The sequence below is a fragment of the Cricetulus griseus genome, chromosome 4, assembly GCF_003668045.3.
Source record: "Cricetulus griseus strain 17A/GY chromosome 4, alternate assembly CriGri-PICRH-1.0, whole genome shotgun sequence".
Classification (NCBI taxonomy): domain Eukaryota; kingdom Metazoa; phylum Chordata; class Mammalia; order Rodentia; family Cricetidae; genus Cricetulus; species Cricetulus griseus.
Window position 1 is genome coordinate 55,207,526 of NC_048597.1, and position 23,242 is coordinate 55,230,767.

Consider the following 23,242-nt stretch of genomic DNA (forward strand, 5'->3'; position numbering starts at 1 on the left):
TGTTAGTTGACAGAGATAGATGGCAAAGGATCCCTCTTCTCTGGAACGGCTTGATATAGTAGAGCAGTTCTCAGCCTCACCAGCTCCACGCCATGCACAGACTTCATAGCTCTCTTCTGCCATCACAGAATGGGGCCCAGAACACATGCCACCTCTCAACACCTATCTCTGAACCCCTGCCACCCCCATCCCCATGGAATGCTTTCTACTGACGTGGCTTTCTCCTTAGTAACTAAAGCCTACCTTGAACGTGAGAGGCCACTTTGGTCTCTTATTCCGCTCCGAGACAGGCTTAGCTGTCCTTCTCCATGACTTGACTTCATTTTCTTCTCCTCCTGGGTTCTGTTGCCTGCCATAGAGAGAAAGGCACAACCCTAGAAACTGAGTGCTAGATCCTTGTCTTCTACCCTCTGTGAGGCCTCATTCCATCCATTGTCCCCGCTTTCCAGCGTAATGCTCTCCTCCTCTATACCTATTCTTTCTCTTTACTCTTGGATGTCTTTCCCATTTTGAAAAAGATAGGATTGATCCTGCTGCCTTTTCTTGACTCTTTATCCATATAAAAGAGATACCTATGGAGACAGAAGAGGCAATTTCCCACCTTTGGAGGACCCCTACTACTCGGACTCTTACCTCCAGCTGTGATTCTGAAACTCTTCTCAGGAAAATAAGTACTGGTCTCATGTTGACAGGAGGACCATACCAACCAACTCTCCAAATCTCTGCTCCTCAGGTTCCCATGACCCTGCTTTTAAGATGCCCATGGAAGGTCAGGGAGAAAACTATCAGTTGTGGCACACACACACACACACACACACACACACACACACACACACACCTACCTCCAAGAGTGAAAATGCTTAGGGTGATGAGATCAGGGCTAGAAGAGAAGGATGCCTGAGATTCTCCTAGCTTCTGAGAAACTGTTTCTTTAACCCTTCTGTTTCCTTTCTTCAAGTGAATCATGGATAACAGTTGGGAGATAAGTCTTCTCCCAAAGCAGATGAAGTCAAGGTGATCTCATCATTACAAAGAACTAGGGTGAGGAGTATGGAAGGTCTGGAGCGGGGAGAACCTATGGCTTAAGTCTGTATCTGCACAAATTCATCCCCCTGGGGTAGAGAGGGACCTGGTCTTGCTCAGTGGCTTGATTTTGTTTAATCCTTTCCTCCCTGCAGCCTCCTCCAACCGTGTGTGTGTGTGTGTGTGTGTGTGTGTGTGTGTGTGTGTGTGTGTAAAAGAGAGAGAAGAGAGAGAGAGAGAGAGAGAGAGAGAGAGATTGAGAGAGAGAGCATCTACGTCTTGATGCTTATGCACATGTATGCATATACAGAGATCAGAGGTCAACACCAAATGTGTCCTTAATTGTTCTCTACCTTGGTTTTTTCAAATATGGGATTTTATCTCATCTAGCTCACCGACTGGCTTCACTAGCTGTCTGTCTGGGGATCAATCTGTCTGTCTCCCAAATGCTAGGGTCATAGCTCATCATGTCAGATTTTATGGGGATGCTGGGAAATCTGTACTGAAGTCCTCACGTGTGTGCACTTTACTCCTGGAGTCATCCACCTGGTGTGCTCCTTCTGAAGTCTCTCTGCTCTTCAGGGTACTCTGGATCCACTGTTTGCCAAGCCTCCCAATGACACCTGTGTGTTCCTGGACTAGAAAAGCATTATGCCTGAGCTCACACTTGGGAGGGACCTGGACCACTCAGTCAGATAAGAGGTCATTTTCTAAATGAGCCAGTGTAGGCTTCTTTCTAGGGTTGCTATGGTGCTATACCCATGTGCCCCCCAATCTTTCTCCCATTAAATCCCTTGTGGTCCTCACTATGGGGATTGTCAGTGGATGCTTGAGATGCATGTGGTCATTTGTGATCACACTACAGAGAAGGGTGACCTTTGATTAGTACAGAGTCAGCGTGCTGTAGTCACTGTCCTTAAGCTTCAACCCATTCAACTCCTGCCCTGAGAAACTTGGTCTGCTTTATAATTTTAGTATCTGTTAACAAATGAATTTTTAAATTACTCAATAATAGCAAAGAGAAAGTTTGGAAAGTAGAGGAAAGAAGCAGTAGCTGTCTTGAAGCCTGTCCTAATAAAAGCAGTGGTCGCCATTTTGGTTTACTGCTCCCAGTTTTTTTCGCATGTGTATTTTAGTAAGACCCTGAGCATGGTATTTCCAATGAGATTCATGTGCTTCTCCATCAGATGTAGCAGGTGGCACCTCAGGCAGCCAGTGGGTAGAGGTGGCCTCTGGGCTGTGCAGAGAGCTCCCCATGTATCTTATATGAGTCTGAAAAGCCCCTGGCAATGCTGTCCTGATGTCTCTGAGGCCTTTCACACAATCAGCTCCTGGAGCATGATCCCACATCACTGGAGTCTGCAAAGAGAAGTGACTGGAGGTTAAATTTCTAAGACCAAGCACTTTTCCTAGCTTGTTTTCTCAACATGAACAGCTACAACTCTTCTTATCATCTCGCATATGCAGAGTGTGCTCCTTTTCACGGAGGGCCTCCTCCTGCTGTCCTTACAATAACCCTGCCATGTGCCCACCGTCATTTTTATCATCTGTAGATGAGGCAGCAGAAATCTAAAGAGACTTTCCCAAAGTCGTACACCTTACCTGCTCTTACTTCTCTGGGCACTTTACAGCCTAATCTTTTGGCCTTCGGGACACATTATTTTTCATCTGTAGTTGACTTTCCTGGTTGCTTTTCTTAAACTCCCTCCTCTTGCTCCCTCCAGGGGGCCGTGATAAGCGAGGCGGACCCATCCTGACCTTCCCTGCCCGAAGCAATCATGACAGAATAAGACAGGAAGACCTTCGGAAACTTGTGACGTATTTGGCCAGCGTGCCAAGGTAAGGTGAAGGGGAACCGTCTGTAGGGAGGGGGAGCTGAGCTGATGCCAGAGAGTTGAGACAGCCAATGCGCCTGCCAGGGACCCTTGGATTGGATTCTAATTGTTTCTGGAACATAATCAGCCATTGTTTGCTACATTCCCATTTTCCCCATTGTTCCTGCTGGGATTCATCTGGAAGTGCTAACTGTGGGCAGAGGTGAGAATCCCAAGCTATAAGGACTGGTGTGGGTGGGGCCTGTCACAGGAGACAGCTTGGCCTGGATTGGAGGAATAGGAAGCTGCTGCTTACTTTCATGAAAACTTCTGGCTAGCCCACTCTAGCTTATATAGTGGAGGTTACTTTGAGAGTCTCTGAATAGATGCATGGCTCTGGGATTTGGGGACAAATAACTTCTCTGTGTCACTCACCTAGGAGTAGTACATGGTTCAATGACAGTCCTGCCTTCTCAAGCAGGGTAATATTGCTGAAGGGGAAGGTAATGATTGATAGCAAGTGTGTGTGTGTGTGTGTGTGTGTGTGTGTGTGTGTGTGTGTGTGTGATAATATATGTAACACATGTATGGTATTAAGGTTCACTGATATAGAGATTGTAGGTGTGAATAGCTCCTCCAGAGCAAAGGGTGTTAATGAAAGATAGCAAAACACTGTCTTGATGCCACCCTAGAGGTATATGCCACAGACATGGTTTGTGTCTTTGAGAAGGAAGGGAAGAGAGAGGCCTTTGGCTAGTTAGAATGTCACAGTCAGAAGAACCCGTAGAAACAGTCTGGGCAAATACATGTGGCATTTTAAATGTGTGTTTAGGGATAGGGCTGAAATTGGATGCTAGTAGCTCTCAAAGATGCTGCCGAGCCTGCCTGGGACATGCCCCTCCTGACTGCAGCTCTGGTACTCATCGCTCATCTGGGATGCTGTTTTCTTTCTCTTAGCCAGAGTGGGTGCCTGTGGAGTGTTGGTTGTGGGAGATAAGAAGTGATGCCTTGGGCTTTCAGAATTTTCATTTTATGGGAGAATTAGTAAATTAGTCAGAGGAGCTTTAAATTCTGCTCTGTCGTCTCGAGGAGACCTGGGATATTTTTGAATAATGTGCTGATTAAGTTCTTGAAGCAGGTGTCAAGTGAGGCAAGCAGCGCGTTCCGGGAAGCTCCAGGGGAGGAAATGTGAAGGGCATGCTGGCTGTTGATGGGCAGGTGGTAAAAGGAGTTTTACATGCTAAGTAGCACATGCTAAGACACATGTTGAATGGAATGTGGAGCCCTGGAGAGCTCCGAGCAGAAGGCCGTAAACAAACAAAGGTGGGAAAGGATCTTTTTTTTCTTGATGATATCCACAGGGGGTCTTCTGCTCCAGTGAAAGAACCTTGGATTATACCCAAAGAACCTTTAAAGTATGAGTGCCTGAGAGTGAACTGGAGAATGAAAGAGCCTGGAGGTCTTTAGAGAGAAGAAATATTCCCATCTGACTCTGAGCAAAGAGGTGGTCCAAATAAGCCATGATCACACTATATGATTTGGTAATTTAGCCTTGTAGGGCTAAGCAGTTTTTAAAAGTGCCTTCCCCAAGTACACCAGTACTAGGTGTGAGTCAAGGCATTCTCTGAAGCAATTTACTGGAGGAGTTTTTGTGGGAACTCATGATGGACTCTCAGTTCTTTTAGACTCCCAGAAGAGGCAAAGGCTGCATTTTTCTCCTTCTGTGTTGATGACATCCCTGCAGCCCAGACAGGCTCATCCTTTCTTTAGAATAAAAGCTGAAGAGTTGGAAGAGCACACTTTCCTTCATTCTGACTTGTTAAGCAAAGACTGGGACAAAATGGATTAGAAACAATTAAGAAAGGAAGAGATTTCTGCTGGGTAAAAGATTAAACCCAAGAGAGGCTGAGGGGAAGGTTGTGAGAACAAAGGAGAGGTGACAGCACCATCAGCAAGGGGCACATTGTATGCTGCTCTCTGCCTCCCAGCATGGCAGCCTGTGGCCCCCATACTCCAGGTCACATGGCTTTTTGCAGCTTCCAGAGGGTGGGAGGCAGGAAAGCTGTTGTTATCTTCACTAGCAAGAACTGTCTGTGACTTCTTTGCCTCCCCACAAGGGGACCTGTGTTCACTGGGATTGTGGGCAGCAGCTGCTGTCTACCAACCAGTTGTGCCCACCAATCATTCCTTAATTCTGTTGGCTGGATGCTCACACACCATCACTCACAGGTACAGAATCTGCAATGGAATTATTCTAAAGACTATGACGTGTGATAGGAAAACCGAGACCTTAGTGTGCTGCTCCTCTGCCTAGTTGTGGCTTTTGGGTGTGAAATGAAGCTAGATCAGGTGCATGATTCCAATGAAAAGAAATTATTGATCCTGGGTCACAGTCCAGGATGCTGAAAATAATAGGTTTTGGTTTGGAGATGGAGTGTTTGTTAGAGGCCGGTGTACTCAAATCTGTAGGTTACGTTGGATAGTCACTGATTTGTGCCCCCTTTTTTATTATTTAGCAAATACTTAGTGACTCTATGTGCCAGGCAGATTGAGGATTCACGGTTAGCAGGAGGAGACCAAAGTAGGAGTTTAGGTGCTTCTCTACATAATCCAAACTGGCAACAGTAAAGGGCAGTGCAGATGTAACTGTACTGGAAGCAGCTAGCAGAAGACAAAACAGGAAGGGCAACTAAGAAGTAGAAGGATCTGGATTGTAAGGGACCAGCCTGTTTAGAAACGTTGCTTAGCCACAGTCGTGATAACTAGAAATGAGTGGTCGTACTGTCTGCTGGGCAAGGGTGCCATGTCAAGACCCCTGCGCTCAACTCTGCAGCATCACACTTTCCCAGTCTCATGCACCAGGCTGAGTGCTGTCACAGCAGCTGCACTGCAGCATCCGCCAATGGGAGAAGAGAGAAGCAATCCCTAACTTGGTCAGAGGCTCTGCCCCAAAGAGGAAAATATCTGGGTAATTTACTGGCTCATCACTCGTACAAGGTAGAGATCAGGCCTCCAGTGAAGAACTGTGCACCTGGGAGCTGTCCAGCAGTGGCAGCAGCAGTCTGCTCCTAGTCAGGTCACCAGACACAGGACAATTTTCCTGTAGAGATGCTGTAGAAAAAAATGACTATTGAATCAGATTGTGTTTCTAAGTCTCTTTCCTGTCCTGAGTTCTAGCTTGCTGTGGTATTGGAAAATATATACCACATAAACTCCAGGATCTCAAACCACTAGGTACATCCTTCTCTGGCTCCCTCAATGACCCATTGCCTGGCATGTTGTCTATGTCTTCAATCCCAGGACAACTGCTTTTTGGTCTCCTAAGACTTTTGGTGAGACTTCAGGGGTTTTACCTGGCACCAGAGATCAATCAAGGGTATAAAAGTTCACATAAGTTCTGTTACTCGTCCGGGATCCTTTTTGTCTTGAGTTGAGGTCTTTTCTCATCTTGCTTCTGATGAGTTTGGAATCCACATCATGAGTCTCTTCTAGGCATCTTGTTATGAGAAATCATAGGTTGTGAAAGATTTTAAAGTCTTCCCTTCCACTCTCTGACCTCAATACATACTCACTGAGTGTCTACAATGAGCCAGGTCCTAGACAGGAATCATCACAAGCTCTCATGGTATTTTTCTCACTGTCACTTATAAGAAGCTTATCTAAACTTTCATTGTCCTTGTGGTCTGCTATCTGCTTGTAATTACTTGTATGTGAAAGGAGTGGGAAGGAAATACTCAGATATGATCAGCTGATGAACATCCCTCGGAATGGAGAGATAGGATTTTAAATACAAACCAGGAGTATCCAGGCATTGTCCACAGTGTGGATTTTGGCAGTTGACTGAATGCTTGAGGCAGCGAGTAAAGGTTGTATCTGTCACAGCAACTTGCCCCTTTTTATCATCACTGTTATCCCACTTTTTGCTGCTTCTAAGGTACTAAATGTTGTATTGCCATCAACGCTGCTCTTAGCAATGCTGCCAAGATGCTGAGCCTTGTGTCAAGGAATGCAAGTGTCGTTGCAGCGAGGAGAGATGACAAGAAATTAGGACAGGCTGTTCTTTAATGCCAGTCAAACCAAAGTGCCTTTATTTGCAGCTTTATCATTTGATAATATTTGCACCTCTTCTTTTGATTCCAGCGAAAGATAAATTGGGCTTAAAGCCAGAACTGTCTTTGTGCTGCATCACTGAAAAATAACCAGAAAGGACCAGAAAGACAGCTAAAGGGAGAGGAAGGGGGATTGCAAAGATTTCCTCCTACTGTTTTTAGCACCAGAAGGCTGGAGCTATCCAAGTGTCACTACCCCAAGCACTCTGTTATTAGGACCTGTCAGACAGTACTGTTGTGCCCTGTCCTTTGTTCTGGGACCATCAATTAAAGGAAGGTACAGGGAGAACTCAAAGAGATGGAAGGCCAGGAAATAGGACCAGTAAGAACACTAGATCACTGTTTATATTTACATTTGCCTAAAAATTCTGTCTTAAAGGCCATTGTAAATTGATTCTGTTGCCTGTGTGGAAGGTTTATCGTTTCTATTACAGTTTCCACATTTTACACATATTCTTCAGCAATATCAGCTAAGTGTCCTTTTGTTAGATGTTCTTAACATCAGTACCGAAGAGCAAATAGTGTTCTATTATGTGGCTAAGGAACATAAAACCATAGTAGTAACTGCCACTGTTAGTTATCGCCTACCTTAGAGTCAGGCCAAACTTTGCCGAAAGGGATGGAAAGGTAACATGTACACACCTCCAGGTATCAGTTCTACCGCTTGCAGTCGAGAAACATGTGGCCTCAGCTTGTATAGTTTAAGACAATGTTGAGGGGCAGCTTATAAAGTATGAGGAGGGTTGGGGGAGAATACCCAGATTTGAAACAGCAGCTAGGGTAATATGAGTCTTTCTAGACCTGAAGAGGGAGGGCTTGGGAGGAACAGAAAGCCTCCAGAGCCATGGGTTTGGGGGGAGAGATGGTGCCAGCACACACAGTGACTCCCTGGAGGGAAAAGAACAGGAACTTGATATCATGACCTTATTTGCCTCTCCTCTGTTCTCCTGCTTGCTGTTGGCTGAGTGCTCCCAGAAGTTAGATGGCCATGGAGTCCACTGATGTAGTTCATATGGCTCAGCCTTCTAAGACCCTGCATAGTGTAGACTGGGCTTTTACGGGTGCTGATAGAAGGTATTTGACCTAGGGTGAGACATGGGTATGTTAATCCACATGTCTTAGTCTGGTATTCTATTTTTTTATTTGGAATTAGCTCATCAAGATGTTGCGAAGAAATCTTTCAGTCACTCAATAATCATTGCTTTCTCCCGTGAAGGAGGGATTAATAGTAATAATTTAAAAAATATGTGTATGAACACACGGTGATAGATGCTTTTTAAAAAAGAATAGGTACACTGAACATGAGTGTTACAAAGCATGGTAGGGGATGAGCACTTCACGTCGGCCCCCAACTTGAGAGGCTGAGCATGACCTCCACTCTTGACGCTTCCCACAGCTGCTTCCCCCTCCAGCATGCCCCCAGATATGGCCACTGCCTGGTGTTAGTATTCAGGCATCTGTACTGGCCTGCCCTTGGGGTCTTGACAGGATATCCTCAGCTGCAGCTACTAAGAACACCGTCTGTGCACATTCACTACATTCCTTTCTAAATGGCCTATCTACCTCTCATCTTTCTCTTTTCCCTCTTTGCCTGTCTGTTCCCCCTCCCTCTCTCTCTCTTTCTCTCTCTCTCTCCCTCCCCCAATCTCTTCTGCTGCTCCTGTCCCCAGATGCAGGTCTGCCCTCTCCTTTCCCCCCTCTTCCCTTTCACTTTCCCCAAGCTCTGTCCCTTTGCATCTTCCTTTCACGGGCCACTTTTTAAAATTACACCTGGAGCCTTGAGTTTACTTTTCTCTTATTTTTTCTTTGTTATACTTTATCCCATATTTCCATAGTCCATATACTATCTTGTTTTGCTTGGTTTGGGGCTCAGCAAAGTGATAGTGCCAGTGCTGTGTAGGTTTCTACGAGTAACTTTCCTGGCTAGAGTAATGAGCAAAACATGGATGAACCTTCAACTCTAATTTTGAGTCAAAAAGAAACAATGTTTGACTCTGAGGGCTCATAACCAAATTATTAATGGAAGATTAATGGGATACTAAAGTGTCTCTTGAGAAGTTCCTCTTAGTTAAACAAGGAAAATCAATCATGATTCCTTTTTTGAATACTTTGAAGAGGTGCCGTAATTGATATCGATATCAAAGAATAAGTGAAATTCTTTTCAATTCATTGATTGCTATTAAGTAAAGGTTGCCGGGTGCTGACACAGTGCAGAGGGTGGATTAGATTCTCTTTCTGTGGTCTGGAAGAGTCCAGCATGAACAGCACCCAAGACAGGTGCTGTATGCAGAGTTGAGCCCAGTGCTGTGGGCTTGCAACATGGGACACCTCCAGTGTTGTTGCCTTGGGGTGGGGGTGGGGGAGACTTTACTTCAAGCATAGGCTGGAACACTAGGAGACTCTTGTTTTAAATGCCAGGGATGGGGCAGTCCAGGCAGAGTGAAGGGCTCAGGGCAATGGAAGAGTGAGGCAGGGAAGGTCAGAGGGTTTTTGAATTAAGCTTCTAAAACCCAGGAGAATAGAAACATAAGGACTTTTGAGAGTGGCAGAAAGGAATTACAGAGATCCAGTTAAGACATTTTGCTGATAGGCATTCATAAGGAGAAGGGCAATTAATGTTTCATTTTTTTTAAAAAAGAGGATTGGCTTTGTCAGCTGAATGGAAGATGGAGTGGAGAAGGCTGCGGCATGGGCAGTTGTATTAATATAGATGAATAATATTAATAATAATAATAATAAAATAATAATAATAATAATAATAAACTGGCATTTATTGAATACTTACTAGATAAGCCCTCGGCATTGCTAGAAGGACCTTACAAATATTGACTTAATTCTCATAGCCCTTTGAGGTATTATTATTCCCATTTCACTTAAAGGGAAACTGAGGCCTGGCAAAGTTAGGTGACTTGCCTGTTGGGGATACTGCCAGGATAATTTGAAGCTAGTTGATCTCTAATACCAAAGCCTATGTTTTATGCATTGATGGGACGAGGAAACCAGAGTAAAGGGTGAGTCTGTGGTAACGGAGTGCAGGAGACTGACCTGCATGGTGAGAGGTGGATTCAAAGGTGGCTAAGACTGAACTGGTAAAGAGGGGGAGGAAGTAAGAAGCTGGGGCCATGGGCTAAGAATCATGGGCTGTAACTGTCCATGCTTCCAACCTGCTTTCCCGAAAGTTCTCTGTGGAAGCCGGGTGTAAAGATTGGCTGAGGCAGGAAATGCAAGTGCCAATTGCCTCAAACCTAGGCTTCTGCCAGCCAGGGCTGACATCACTGTGGGAGTTTGGGACAGTGGAGAGGGTAGGGTAGGTGTGTTTTAGAGTTTCACCCTCATGTTCATGTTCAGTTCCAGACAAGCAAACTCAGCTTGTTTATGCTCAACTGTGGAAAACACCAGATTGTACCAAGGGATGTAGGGAAACTATAAATGCAATTAAACTGGGATTATTTAAGGAGATGAAGACTGTCTGTAGCAGGGACCCACACACACACTAATCCGATGGGTAGGTTGTGCCACATGAGAGTGTAGTGATGGTCTCCCTGCTCTTTCTCATTGGGTCTGCGGTGGGGCTTTCACACTGCTACCTGCCTGTTCTGAGTTACCACCTTCGGCACTGTTCTGAGGTCAGGCACGTGTTTCTGGACTTAGTGGTCAGCTGATATGCAGCTGGAGGTTGGCTCACTCCTGTGAACTGTCCACTGCCGTAGGACTTGGTCTGCACAGCCCTGGTGGGGCCAACTGTTGCAGGGGCTAAGAAGAGATGGAAGGCAGGTTGTGGTGAGGAAGGAAAGAGCGGAGCAGAATGCTTCACCTGCAGAGGCAGCCTTTGAGACTCCCTGGAGAAGGACAACCCAGGCCAGCAGAGGCAGAAAACATGCGGTCCTGAGTATTCTAAAAACCAGGAAGTGCCTTCAGGAGATAAATCAAAGGTTCAGCCTTCATGACAGAATCCTGGTAGAAGGCTTGTTGTGTCCGCTCCATGTGCCTCATAGAGGGGACGCTGGGGATTGCTGCTGACCTTGTGGAAGGATATAGTGTGTTAGCAGAGACACAGTGGACTTGTGGAAAATTATGGACATGTGTGCAAATTCTGTGGGGGCTTCTGACCCAGAAGAGCTGCCTGCCTTCTGCAGGAGTGTGTGTGTGCCGACTGACCCTTTGCTTGCTTATGAGCCACAGCGTGTGTGAGGGTTTGTTGGGATGAAACACAGAAGGAGCTCAAACCCAACAGCTGACTGCAAGCGGCAATGTCTTTCCCTTGCCTTGTGTGATGTTGCTCGAACTGCTTCCTCAAAGTCAGGGCTAGAGCTATGCTTATGGCATGGTGGTAAAACTATAGGCTAAACATGTAGACTAGGCCTGTAGTAAATGCTAAAGAAATAAGTGTACATGCCTAATGTCTGGCCCTCTTTTTAAATTGGAAAGATACTTCTAAAGTGTTTTTATTTGAAAGCATCTGAAAATGAAAATCTTTTGGAAAGTATAACTTTACCACCTAGAGATAATGAGTTAATATATTGCTATATTTCCTTCTTGTGTTTTAGAGCTTATTTAAAAAAACATAGGGAATCATGCCATTTATCCGATTTTCATTTAGTTTTATACCACAAAATAGTTTCTTAAGATTATAAAGTTGTATCACGGGATATATCATAATTAAATTGACTCGGGCAAAAGTGTCTTAGGGTTTCTGTTGCTGTGATTAAAAAAAAAAAAAAAAACACTGTGACCAAAAGCAGCTTGGGGAGGAAAAGGTTCGTTCATTTCAGTTTACCATCCCCATCACAGTCAGGAAAGTCAGGACAGGAACTCAAGCAGGAGCCTGGAGGCAGGAGCTGAAGCAGAGGCCATGGAGGGGTGCCACTTACTGGCTTGCTCAGCTGACCGTCTGCCGGGAGGTGGCACCACTTGCAATGAGCCATGCCCTCCCACATTAATCATCGATCAGGAAAGTGTCCCGCAGGCTTGCCGACAGGCCCATCCAATGAAGGCATTTTCTCACTTGAGGTTTCCCTTCCCAGACGACTCCAGCTTGTGTCAAGTTGACAGAACACCATCCAGCACAATAAGACATCTAGATTATTTTCCTAAAACTTCACTGTCATAAATAGTCCTTCTTGAACATCATTACATAAAAACCTTAATCAACATCTTCCGTGGTTCCTTTCTTTAAATTTCTTGAGATTAGAATTACAACCTTTTCCCCCTTCCCTTTTCTTCCTCCAAAACCTCACATATACTCTTCCTTTCCCAGCTCTCCTTCAAATTCACAGCCTCTTCTTTATATAATTGCTATTGAATGCACAGATAGACACATTCCTAAATATAACCTGTTCAGTCCCCCACAATGTTACCTGTGTGATTTCCAGGCTGACCGTTGGGCACTGGCCAACCAGTTGGTGTGCTCTTCTGTAGGGAAGGTCACTTCTTCTGTCCCCAGCTTTCCTCAGTTCCCTATAGGTTTCAGTGGTTTCTTTGGTATGGATTGGTGGCAGTCATGGAAATCTTTGTTAAGATGGATAAAACCACATCACTTTCAAGATTCCTGACTTATGCTCCCAGTCTGAGATGCTTCAACTTGAATTCTTACTTTGACACAAATTTAAGTGCATTTGCTCACCATTGCCCAGGAACCACTGTCCATTGTTTCCACCATCGTGTAGAAAAGCCATCATACATTACACAGTGAGGCCTGTTCCTGGCTGTGTAAGGCTAAAGGGATTGTTGTAGTACTTGCCCTTCTGGGTCTCTCAGGCAAAGAGTCTTTTTTCCTTTCCTAAAACAGTATGACCCCTTAACAGAGACCTCATAGAAGTGTTCAGAGCTGTTGTGACATGTAGAAAAGATCAGAGTATTGTGTCCTTGGTGAACCTTTAGCTTTCCCTCCGTGTGTGTTTTAGCTTGTCAGCTGGTTGAACACTCAATCTCTGGCTTGGCTCAGTGAAGCTGTCAACCTCCTCTTTGCCCAGCTGAACCGGAGGCCTTATGTGCCCTCTATCAGGAAAGTGAGGCCTCCTGGGAGTTCATCTCTGGGCAATTCAGGTGTGGTCTTCAACATCTCGTTTAAGCTGCTGGAGTCCGTAGTTCCCCAAGAGCAGGCTGATTAGGAGGCCAAAGTGTCTGCTGTAATCTTGATTAGGCAAACTTCAGTGTCAGGTAAAATAAGACCCAATGCAGTCAAGCCTTCCTAATGTTCATATTAGGCAATCAGGGTGATTTGAATTTACCTAGGACTCATTTGGTTGGGGGGCTGGAAACAAGGGAGCCCCTTGAATACAGATGCTGAGAGATAGCCTAGCAATGAGGAGGTTTGTTTTTGTTTTGGTTTTTTCTTGGTGGGTTCTGGATTTGGTGCTATTTCCCTTCCCCCATTTGAGGGACATTTCCAGCATGTTCCCCTTCCTTATTTTCCACACTCATCAATGGTTAGGTCTTACACTGTGCCCTTTGCTGGTCTTTGGAGTAGTAGATGTTTTTAACCATCCGTGAGATCCTGATGCTTCATGACACTAGCTTTGTACCCAGGCTGCCTTTATTAGATCCTTTTGGCAATTCAGGTGTGCTGCCACCAAGTGGTAGAGTACCTTTGCTCAGCCACACGGGAGGACATGAGGCTCCAAATTGGTAACACTCTGTTGTCTTCTCATCAGGTCTTGTGTGTTCCAGTTTTACTTTTAAAAAAATGTTATTAACATTTAAGGAGCCATAAACATTATTGTTCATCCATCACAAAATGTTTAATACAAGTTTTCTCTCATAAATATAGTAAGTGCAAATAAAATATTGTATGTGGAAATGGCTAGCCTAGGCACACAATTGCCAGCTGAAAGTGGGCATTTTATAATGATGCAATTTGGGGGGAAATCATTGTCACAGGACACCCACAGTCTTCATCACCATTCTCATCAGCCACAGATTTGGAGATAAAAGTCTTAATTTGTCTTTTCAAACACTGTTTTTCCTCTTTGCACACGGAAGACAAGAACACAGGAGAACATACTCCCTGGGGCTTTCCCGGTGCTAATCCCCTCTATTGAAAGGTATTTGCCCACCATCATGGTGTCTGAAATTGCCTTAGGTGAGATAGGTTCTACAATTCTCCTTCATCCATCTAGTATTGTCCAGGAAGAACAAATACTTGAACAAAATTTGAAAAAGACCACTGAGCCTAGACAGTTTGTCACAGGTAGAAGGACTGGTCTCTCTCATGAGATCAGACTGTACATAAGACATGTGCTCTTGGGAACAGGAAAAGGTTGCAGAGTGGCTCTTGCTACTTATCTCTGAGTTTGCAGAGCACCAATGTTTAAAAAAAAAGGCAGGGCCTCACTCCTAGACTCCTTGGAGACACTACCAGGAATCGTGTGAATGCAAAGTCTAGACCTCCTTCAAGACATCCCCTGCCCCCTGTCAGGGGCTTCGAGGGATCTGAGCCTTTTGCTGGGCCAAAGCATGCACATGGATGAAGCATGCACATGCCTGGAGACAGCGGGAGTGGCTATCTCATGGAGGAGGCGCTGCTGTTTCTAAACTGAGCGAGGATGACAGCCAGTTCTCCAGAGCCCAGACGGAGCACTCTTGTCAGTGTGGTGACTCAGTGAGTACAAATATGTTTCCGGATTACTGACACAATCCCAGTGTGTGTCCTGATGGCCCTGCCTCTTTTCTTCCAGAGGCTCCTTCTCTCCCAACTCCCGGTTGTGGTAGGTCACTTGAGGACCAGGTCTGGTGTGGGGAACTCAAAAGCCCTGATGCCAGAGCATTTTCTGCCTTACATCTCTCAGACCGTTCTGTCCACAGATGGAATTTTATCTGTTCCCATCACCAGTCATTCATGTGCTGGGTTTTGGCCTGCTGCCTGAGCCAAGGTTTGAACATGTGGCACACCCCATCCTGGTTCCCTGTGGGAAGAGAACATCCTTGATTTCCAGATTGGGATGGGGGAAGCCCAGACTTTCTAACTGGTCAGCTGAAGAGAAACTCCCTGTTGTAGACTTAGAGTAGGTCCAGCCCTTCCTTAAACTGCCCAGCCCTGAGTACGATGGAGTGCTTTCTCAGTTCTGTGTGTATGAGAGACAGTTGCTTACATACATCAACACCAAGGGGCTGGCCAAATGATCCTATGGTCTTTTCAGCCTGTTCTCAATTGCAGACTATTTAGGATAGTGTGGGGGCACCAGTTTTTTTTCTTTTTTTTTTTTTGCCTTCAGGGAGGATCATGGTCTGGTTATGTTTCCAGAATCCAGGGAAAAGATAAAACCAAAATGCAAACTGTGTCCAAAGGCAGCTGTCAAGCTTACCAGTTACATGGAAACTCTCTCTTTGCTCTGTTACTCACAGATGTGAGTAGTAGTCACATAGTTACTTTTTTTGAGGTTGAAGTAAGTTTTTCCATCCTTCTGACCTGGTGAGACAGGGAGATGGAGAAATCATAGTGGTGGGGCTCAGGTTTGCTGAGGAGGGTGGAGGGCTGAGGAGGCAGAGGCTGAGGAGGGTTGTGGGGGCAGAGGGCAAGTACAGAGGCTGTGCGACTTGGCTTCCAGATTTTTCTTTCTTTACACTCATTGCTTTGGCTATTTCATTTCTGCTTCATGTTTTTTGGTGACCAGAAGAAAGTATAGAGGCTGTTGTCCTAGGCAGACATGTCAATTTCCCTTCCCTCTGTCTCTGAACCTACCCCTCTGCCACCTCCTAGAATTCCAGAAGTGAAGTGGCTTCAGTCTTCCTGGAATGTCCAAGGCAGTCTTCTCTCGGAGAGGGGTAGTTTCCTCCCCATCATATCCCAGGCCAGCTGCCTCTGCCAGTAATGACCTTGCTGATGACAAATGTGGCGTTGGGCTTATGCAGCAAGAGTGTGTCCTCTTGCAGGGGCCTCTTGAAGAGGGAAGGGTCTTCTTCTTTGGGAGGCTGCATGCTGCCCTTCTCACACTGGTCCCTTTGTGACCTCTTTTCAGATGACTTTAGGGTTTAGCTGATATAGACATAGTTAGGATGTGTCTTAGCAGATTATTATATCTGCTTGTATTTCACCTTTATGATTGTTAGTTTTGGATACTTTACATTGTTAAGCTTTAATCCTCTTTTAGAATAAAAGGGGAGTTGTAGGGGATACTGTGCTAGAAGCTGGCTACGGGTGTGTCTGGCCACACCCGTCAGGGTGTGGTCAAGGTGATGTCAGGGTGACTCAGGATAGCATTTAAAGGGACAGACAAGGCACATGAGGGCGCTCTCTCTCTGGCCTCCCCTGACTTGCTGCCCCTGGCACACTCTGGCTGGTGTTTATCTAATAAAGATATCTTTTTTTTTCTAATAAAGATATCTTAACCTTACAGATTATGGGTCTTCTCTTAATACCCTTTTGCTATGGCAGGGCTCTTTTGGCATCTTCAAGATAGGAAGTCTTTGTCCTTCCTGGCCGTACTTCATGAAGTTTCTTGGAATGAGTTTAGACCTCTGACCTGCCACTTGGTAACCACACGTGGAAATACTGGGTGGAACTCTGATGCCTGGGTCACTGCTTTTTAATACTTCCCTTTCTCTCATTCAGCAAGAAATACTGAAATGGTCACTCCCTGCTCCTGGCATTTGTAAACAGCCTCATCTGGATGAAATTAGGTAATGAGTTTTAAAGAGCTGGAAAGCGCTGGTCTTCATTTTTTTTGGCCTCTGCTTCGGGTTTCCCTGAGTCAGGCAGGCTCAGTCCTGGCAAACCTGAGGAGCACAGCTGGCCAGGGGTCCCTCCTCATCCCAGAAGTGGACAGAAGCACAATAAGCCTTGATTGCTGCTGCCTATGCTAGAATCACTGGGTTGGAGGGCAGGCACCGAAAAAGCACCCAGCCCCCACCCACACAAGTCAATCAGAGTCGCTCAGCTGACCCATTTCTTGACTTTGTAACACAACAGTTTACAGACTTGTATTGCACCTTATTCAGAGCCGTCCTTGGCCATTTGTGACCGGTAGGCTGCATGCTAGAACGCTTTACAGACAGATTTAAGGTTCTAAGTTTCAGCCAAAGCATCATTTTGTACTACCCTGCCTACCCCTCTGGCCCTCACATAACAGGAGATTCAGAGACAAAAGATGGATCATTGTATGGCATAGAAAAGACACCAACTGGGGCTAAGGAAATGGCACAACCCGTATGAGGACCTGTGTCTCATCCACAGCATCTACATTTTAAAAAGATAATGAATGCAGAGACTAGCTGATGTCTGGGGCTCTCTGACCAGACAGCCTAGCCTACTGGGCACACACCAGGCCAATGAGAGACACTGCCGAAAAAAACAAAGTGCATATGTAGCTCCAGATGAGTGATAACCAAGGTTGACTTGTGACATCCACATATATGAGCACATTTATGCAAGAGCTCCCAGGCCCCCACATACATGTGCTCTTACATGATATATGCACAGCACACATAACTCCAAACCTTTAGATTAATGACTGGTAAAGGGGACGGTCTTCCAGTGAAGCAGAACAAAAGCAAAAACCAAATGTTTGGATGAATTAGTATGGCTCCCTAGGTGGCTTCAATGGCAGCTAAATTACATCCTAGTAGAACACCAACTAATGGTGGCCCTGTGACCCAATGGGAAGACATCTGTGGCAGGCACAGGGCGCCCTCTGCTCCTATTCCTCCATTTGGACAAACAGCCGTCGAGAGGCCCTCCTCTGTGAAGGATGGCCTAGAGAGCTATTTGTGGGAGCAAACATTTGTTACTGGCAGTGCTCCTCAGAGAATGGCTCATGCTCCAGAAGGCAGGGCCTCCTCCAGTGTTCCTGTTACTACCTCTGATTATACAGATGACAAAAGCTCAGAGCAAGTGCTAATGTGTCCTTAACAGTTTCTTCAACACCTGCTGGTTGCTGGTTGTATAGGAAAGCGGGTATGGCCTGGTTTGGGCAATCAGCAGAGAACTGGCAAAACTCCATGAGGAGCATAAAGCAGGACCCATGGATGCAGAGGTCAGACAGAGCCAGAGCCTCTGTGTTTGTGAGGGTGGTGTAGAATGCCAATAGGAATGGGGCCAGGGAGCAGTGTCGCCCTTTCTCTTCTAGTTCATTCAATTCAGGGGAGGATTTAAGGAACATGGGAGCAGTGCAGAGCCAGGGCAAGTGGAAAGTGAAAGGCTTGTTCGAGGTACCATTCTTTCCTTTCTCTGCTCTCTGCTCATGGTATAAAAATCCAACCAGGAGCCATGGGTAAGATCTCTCCAGATTCCTCTGTACCTGGTCTGCAAGTGGCATTCTTGTCTGCAGCTGTAATGCCACAGCAGGAGGGTGGCAATAAGCAGGAAGTCCCTAATGTGACTTGTTCTTCCTCTCTGAACCCACCCCTCAGTGATCAGGCTAGCCTTTGAATTTGTTACCATCCTTTGATAACTTTATGAATAGGTCTGACTTACAGGTCAGCTCTGCTCCATCCCAACCCAAACACTGCTCTTTTCTGTGTCCCACACAAGTATTCACACATGCACATGCTCCCCCCATACACACATGTACACACACACACACACACACACACACACACACACACACACACGTACAATCATACCCACATGTTCTCACACTCTCACACATATGCACTCACATGTTGGAATGCTTGTGTACACACACACACACACACACACACACACACACACACACACACACACACATAGCTAATGTCCAGCCAATAAAGCAGCCCCGGTAATGTCACACAGAAGAGCAGTCCTGCCTCCTCTGCTGGTCGGCTGGAGCAGAGTTTGCTGCTGATCTCTGTGCCCTCAGCCATCACCAGGATGTATTCGTGTTTTATTTATTGCAGTAGCTATTTACAGTGGGAATCCCAGACATTCCATGGGAATAAAGGGAATCTCGGGTACCATAGTGGCTGGGACAAAAAGAGTCAGGCCAGAGCACAGTGAAAACCAACTGATGGTGGCCTTCCAGTGACACGGTGAAGAGAGGTCAGGGTGGCCCTTGCTCCTGAATTGGGACTTTTGTATTCACACAGGTTACACCAAACATCCATGATTTCTTAACCATACCATGTGAGTCATTATCTTCTACTGAGTTTTATGTGAGGGATAAATTACATATTTACATAAAGTACTTACCATACACAGAACCTCAGATAATGAGTAAAAGTTAGCTTTGTGTTAACATATGAATGCCTCACTTTTACCAAACCAGTTGCTTCATGTTGCAGTGTTTTGGGGGGTTGCAGGGCGGGGCGGGGGTATCTAGTTGATGCCTCGCCAGCCTGAGGTTTGTTTCATCTTCTCAATGTAGTGCTCCAGCCCAGTGTGGCTGCTGCTCCCCTGCTCCCTTTCCAGACTCCACTCTCCCTGTCTCCTGCTTGGTGGCAGAGTAGCAGCACCCAAGTGGTCCTCTGCCCCAAGGATTTTGCATGGGCTTTCTTTCTGCCGGAGTTCTCACTTGGTCTCTCCTTAGCTAGTTACTTCTCAGTCTCTGCTCTGCAAGTGACTTGTCCTGAGTATCTGACTTCTTAAGTATTATCCATCCTCTTTAGCTACAGTCTTGTGTCTATCGCTCCTTCTAGAATATAATTTTCATGATTCTGTGTCTGCCCACATTTATGTTCCAAATCCCTAGTGTGAGGCCAGCTACAAAGTCAATGCTCAATAAGTACTTATTGGGTGAATAAATTAATGGGCAGTGTGATATAGTTAGGTAATGATATGTTTCTTATCAACACCTTCATAACTAGGTCTTCCTTTTATTTTTTTATTGTGTGTGCATATGCCTTTACATAATCATGTACTTATATATGTACAGGTGTGTGTGTGTGTTTGTGTGTGTGTGTGTGTGTGTGTGTGTGTGTGTGTGTGTGTGTGTGTGTGTGTGTGTAAGCCAGAGGCCAACCTTAGGTGACATTCCTCAGTTGTCCACCCTGCTTTTATGAGATAGGCTCTCTCCCTGGCCTGAAGGTTGCAAGTCGGATAGGCTGGCTGGCGAGCAAGCCTCAGGGATCTGTCTGTCTCCCCTTTCCTAAATTGGGACTACAAACCCGTCTCAGCTACAAACACTTCACTTTTTATGTGGATTCTGGGGGAGCATACTCGGGTCCTCATGCTTGACATTTTATTGTACCCCATCCCTAAGTCTTCCTTTGAGCCATATCACTCTATATAGGGACATAGATATTGACCACTCAGAGCCTGTCCATAGCTACCATGCGACAGGTGCCTTGCTAGGTAAGCTTGAGGTTAGAAGACCCCCTCAACTAGTAGAGAGGAGGAGGAGAGGTGCACCATGGGAGAGGACTGCCTGGAGGAGGAGCCTTGTAATTTGAGACCTGAAATGTGATTAGAAGTTCTCTAGGCAGAGGTGGGGCTGGAGTGGGCAAGCGCAGAGATATGGAGGGATGGGAGGCAGAGGGAAACTGGAGACATCTGGGAAATGCAGGAGTAACTTGTTGTCTGTTTTATGGGGCGATGACCACTGTGACACGGGAGATCTAGGAAGAAGAAAAGGTAGTGTAAGAGCTAGTCTTTGGTCACACAATTGTGAGGTATCTCAAGAGTGATTCACTAAAGTGTCCAGGATAGAATCTGGTAAGACGGGTGGGCCTTGCTCAGGCTTCACCTGAGATGGAGTGCAAGGATCAGTGGTTAGGAAAAGAGACAGGGGAAAATGGTACTTGGCTCCCTGAAATCAACTGTACTCAGTGTGATGCCATGGCGTAGGGTTGCCACAGATGGGTACTTAGTGCTGCTGTCCAATTAGCAGCATGACTGTGACTTGAGGCACCTAGTCCTTACTCCTCAGGCTAAGGCCATTGAGTATTCTAATTTGGAAAACTGGGCTTGGGTGACAATGGCAGCTAAGACAGCCAGAGAAGCAAAGCCAGGGCTGACAGATGAATCACATTAGTGTATGAATGAATAGGAGTGGGCTGGAGAGCAGGATTCAAGCCTCCTGCAGAGACAAAGCACTGGGCCTGGCAGAATGAACCACTTATGAAGACTGACTTCAGAAGTGGCCTTCCCAGCTGTAATCTTTGCTAAGTATAGGAAGCCACTAAGAATACAAAGGGTCAGTTGTCATATTCATCTACCCCTCATCTACCCACCAGCTAAACCGTCCTCACCTGCATCCTTCAGACCTGGAACCATCCTAACATAGTTCATTTGGTCAAGAGATGGGGACTCTGGGGACACAGATGTGGATGGGACCTAAGAGATCCCTGGAGAGACAGCCAGGATTTGGCCTAGTAATTGAGATGGAGCTACCAGGAAAGCTCTAGGGGGAATAGACACACCACCAGGATTTCGTTGCAGATCAGTAGAGGGAGAATCCTAGGAAGGGCTTCAGCAGTGTCCAAGCTCCATCAGCCATACCTAGGAAAGGCTGTGCCCAGCCTTTCAGGGAAGCCCCTAAGACCAAGTGGCAGCATCCACAGTCTACAGAACCAGAGGCGTTTCATAGAGGCAGGAATTCACCCAAGCCTGTGAGAGAAGGGAGCTACAGAAAACATGCTTATAGGCTCACATGGCAGATATTCTGATTGTATGTCACTGTTGCTCTGATGTGGCTGTATGGTACATGTGGTTTTTAATGTTCATCCTAATATGTGATTTAGGCAAACTGAATCTATCATTAAACTCTTACATACTACACCCAAGAAAAGCAATGTCATTGGTCATTGTCTTAGTTAGGGTTTCTATTGCTGTGAAGTGACACCATGACCATAGCAACTCTTTTTTTGGGGGGGAGGGTTTCGAGACAGGGTTTCTCTGTAGCTTTGGAGGCTGTCCTAGAACTCTGTCTGTAGACCAGGCTGGCCTCAAACTCACAGAGATCTACCTGCCTCTGCCTCCCAAGTGCTGGGATTAAAGCCATGTGCCACCAACACCTGGCCCATGGCAACTCATATAAAGGAAAATATTTAATTGGAGGTGGCTTACAGTTTCAGAGGTTTAGTCTACTGTCATCATGGCAGGAAGCATGATAGCATGCGGGCAGACATGGAGAAGGAGCTATGAGTTCTGCATCTTGATCTTCAGGCAGCAGGAAACTGTGTCTCATACTGGGCATAGCTTGAACATATGAGACCTCAAAGCCTGTCCCCACAGTGACACACTTCCTCCAACGAGACCACACCCCCTAATAGTGCCACTCCACATTCAAATGCACGAGTCTATGGGGGCATACCTATTCAAACCACCACAGAACTGAAAGAGACTCCTGGACCTCATCCCAGAACAACTTTCCTCAGAATATTTGGACAGTCCCCCAAATTAGCATTTTCAAATGGACGTCCTGGGTGAAAATAAAAGGCACTAGCATTAGAGAAGCAATGGCATAAGGCAGTAAAAATGCCTCTTGAAGATGGCACACACTCACTGAGTGAAAACAACTCCAGTGATATTTAATGAACAAAAGAGCAAATGGTCTAGAATTGAGTACTAGAAGCGGCTGATCAATCATATGGTCATTCAGTATATACATTTATGACTTCTGGGCCTGAGAGGCTTGGAGAGTCTGTGAGTGGTTCACGGCTCAGTCTGAAGGATCCATGATTTATCACACGTGTTGGGAAGCTTGCCAGGAGGGTCCGCAGGGACACAAGCCCCAGATGGGAAGCAAGGGGAAAGGGAAGGAGCCGCGGCCTCTCCTGGTGTTCATGGAGAGTGGAAAGTGGGGAGAACCACCCCGTCCTCCTTTAGAGTGGATATAAAAGCCTGTAACTCCAAAAGTTTGATTTGGACCAATAAACATCTTATAAAGGCAAACTGCCTGAGGGGAAGGTGGGCCTCTTAGTGACAACCCTGTATAAAGTAGGCTGGTGAAATGGCCCCAGTGAGTACAGCCTGTGAGAGGAGAGGAGGGTGGGAACAGGCACCTGTGGAAGAGAGCAGGCTGGGGAGGTGTGTGGACCCCGGCAGCTTTCAGAGGCGGGTGGCACTGGGGTTTCAAATGCCCATAGACAGTTTTATTTGGCTTTGCCATTTTTTCTAAATATCCCAGGCATCATCTATGATGACCCTATGGTACTGGTAATGGTCCTGGGCTGAGGCTTCCCAGCCCCTAGCCAGCGATTCTGCTCCTCTTGTGTTCCTCTGCAGGACTGCAGCTTTTGACTCTACAGACACATCACCCCCCCCCGCTTCTACCCTCTTCTGTGTTTGGCCATCAGGCTTCTCTACTTTTTGTTGTCTTCTCTTAAACATTGCCATTCCTGTCTATTCCATCTGTGACTCGGGAAATAGCTCTTTTCACCCTTGTTTTCATTCGATGATCCCACCTGCTTCTGCACACATGGGCTCATGTCCACTTATGTACC

At 46.1% G+C, this 23,242-nt stretch overlaps 1 protein-coding gene across 4 annotated transcripts in view; it reads left to right on the forward strand.

The window, feature by feature from the left end:
* LOC100757073 (kalirin) overlaps positions 1-23,242 on the forward strand; it is a 528,077-nt gene that overhangs the window by 120,643 nt on the left and 384,192 nt on the right. For all 4 annotated transcript variants that reach the window (XM_035444595.1, XM_035444596.1, XM_035444597.1 and 1 more), the window contains exon 3: positions 2,748-2,862. In XM_035444595.1, coding sequence (XP_035300486.1) covers positions 2,748-2,862 — 115 coding nt within the window. The remainder of the gene's footprint in view (positions 1-2,747; positions 2,863-23,242) is intronic.